The sequence below is a fragment of the Phragmites australis genome, chromosome 9 (genome assembly GCF_958298935.1).
Source record: "Phragmites australis chromosome 9, lpPhrAust1.1, whole genome shotgun sequence".
Classification (NCBI taxonomy): Eukaryota; Viridiplantae; Streptophyta; class Magnoliopsida; order Poales; family Poaceae; genus Phragmites; species Phragmites australis.
In genome coordinates, this window is record NC_084929.1 from 28,305,636 (window position 1) to 28,308,266 (window position 2,631).

A 2,631-nucleotide genomic window follows, 5' to 3' on the forward strand; every position below is an offset into this window, starting at 1 on the left:
GTGGGTAATTTTTCACAAGTCCAATGTCTAGTTTAGTAATTGTGATTTTCACAATATGTTGAAGATATGGGAAGACATATTGCTGGATTGTTTCACTATTAGGGTCATATTATTGTAATATAGAACCAGAATCTGAAAATCATAATTTCATAATCTAAAACTAAAACAAACAGTCCCTAGATACTAGCCTTTAACGAACACAATTTGTCCTCTTGCTATTAAACTGATTGGCGTGAGGTTAAATCTGACCACTTCTGCAGTCATCATTTTTATGGGGATACGTTTTCTCATCCATGGTTGGAGGAGCTTTGGCAGACCGATATGGCGGGAAGAAGGTGATGGCAGGTGCTGCTGCACTCTGGTCCTTGGCCACTTCCCTCACTCCTTGGGCTGCCTCCCACTCCACCATCATGTTGCTTGCTGTGCGTGCACTATTTGGCCTTGCAGAAGATGTCGCATTTCCAACAATGAACACCTTTTTACCTAAGTGAGTAACTCATTTCACCCATTGAATTTGATCATAATTGGCATATAAGTAGTCTTGCTTTAAGTAACATTAATCAATCAAGCCTGAAAGGACTGCAAAAAAAGTAAAAACAAACTAAGAATGACTACTTTGAGTTGAGATTAAACACATAGTACTATTAGCTGAATTAACACCTGATAGAATAATTCTTTCAACTATACATACAAGTATTCTTCATCTGATTACCATACTTTCTGGTATTTTAGCCTATTTCCCTTTTTATTGATATCAATTCTAGCTGTTACAGAATCTAGAAAATGAAACAACTGAAACCTATTTGATGCCATCAAATAAAATTTCAGTTTGGGATTTTTCAATCTAATTTGGACATGAAATAGGTGGTTCCCAACACATGAACGTGCCACTGCTGTCGGCATTTCCATGGGAGGATTCCATCTTGGAAACGTCATAAGCTTCCTAGCAACACCAATCATCATGTCACACATAGGCCTCGCCGGAACATTTGCCTTCTTCGCATCGCTTGGTTACTTGTGGATCTCTGTATGGCTGTTCAATGTAGAAAGTGATCCTCTTGACAGCCGTACCATAAGAAAATCTGAGCTGCAATTAATTCTAGCTGGAAGAACCGGATCCAAAGTCCAAGGCAGCAAATTCCCATCCCTAATGGAATTGTTGTCGATCGAATTCTTGGCCATCATTGTAGCCAATGTGGTCAACAACTGGGTAAGGACTAGCAGAATTAAAATTTGGTTATATCGTGTACATATTTTAACATTTGCAAATTTGAAACGCCATGCAGGGCTGTTTTGTCTTACTGTCTTGGATGCCTGTGTACTTCAAAACGGTATGTATGAAAAGGCCTTGTAATTGGTATTATTTACAAGTCAAAACTCTAAGCTACTTCTGACTACGATCCTACATCAGGTTTATAATGCCAATTTAAAACAAGCGGCGTGGTTCAGTGCCATACCTTGGGCAGTAATGGCTCTATCCGGCTATGTCGCAGGAGCTTCCGCAGATTTTCTGATTAAATCTGGTTTCTCTATTGCACTAGTTCGGAAAATTATGCAGGTAACAGCATTACTGGAGATTAGCCTTGCGTTGCTCACAGAATAGACTGATCTTGCCCTAGAGAAAGAATAGACTGATACTAGCACGGCCTGAAACTCATCACAACTCTGATTTCTCTGCAGTCCATTGGTTTTATTGGGCCCGGTGTGTCACTGCTATGCTTGAAATTTGCACAAAATCCATCATTTTCTGTGGTTCTCATGACCATCGCCCTGAGCTTGAGTTCCTTCAGTCAAGCTGGATACTTCTGTAATGTACAGGTACGCTTTCCGCATATCCTAATCAGATCACCTTAACTCCAAGAACCTTTTCTTTCTGAAGTGCAAAATAATCAGAAGTGCAAACTGAATAATCTGATCGAATATGTTTTCCTTGATCTTTTGCACAGGACATTGCTCCCAAATACGCTGGATCTCTACAAGGTATGTTCCCAACTAGAGCAATGGTAGACAATGTCTAGAATTCCACTTTTCAGCAGTGCAGTCCTCTGGCCTTGTGTCTGGCATCTCTTCTGCTGTGTGAACAGGACTGACGAACGGCATCGGGACAGTGGCTGCCATAGTTAGCACCATCGGAACCGGTTACTTCGTCCAGTGGCTGGGATCCTTCCAGGCCTTCCTCACCCTCACGGCCGCTCTGTACTTCAGCGCCACCGTCATCTACAACACTTACGCCATAGGCGACCTGATTCTTGACTGAGATGAAAACGGATTCTTTTGTGCAGAATCTGTATCAACCTTTGTTTGTATCTCCTCTGCAAGAATGGAATAAAATAGAGATTGATTGTTTCGTTCTGTAAAGTCGACTGCAGCCATGGTTGCCTGTGAGGAAGCCACGGGCGAACAATGGGAGGAAGGGCGGAAACGCGGGCCAGGTGTTTGACGAAATTACCGTGCGGACGCAGTGCCGAGCCGTGCAGGGCTGCAAGCGCTGAGGAAGGGCCGGGGCACGCGAAACGGCGGATTGCGACAAGGCAGTGGGTGGGCGGGCTTCTGCCGGTTGTGGGGGCGGCGGAGAGAGCGATGAGGCTGTCAGCCGACTCCGATCGGCCACGATTCCGTGCTGGTGGGTCT

At 43.7% G+C, this 2,631-nt stretch overlaps 1 protein-coding gene across 1 annotated transcript; it reads left to right on the forward strand.

Moving 5' to 3' along the window:
- Positions 1-248: 248 nt before the first annotated feature.
- Positions 249-2,257, forward strand: LOC133928115 (probable anion transporter 2, chloroplastic; the record flags this gene model as incomplete). Its single annotated transcript, XM_062374384.1, has 7 exons — positions 249-487; positions 865-1,210; positions 1,287-1,331; positions 1,412-1,558; positions 1,681-1,818; positions 1,947-1,980; positions 2,085-2,257. Coding segments are annotated over 7 exons (1,122 nt in total), but the record flags the coding sequence as incomplete, so codon positions are not given.
- Positions 2,258-2,631: the final 374 nt, after the last annotated feature.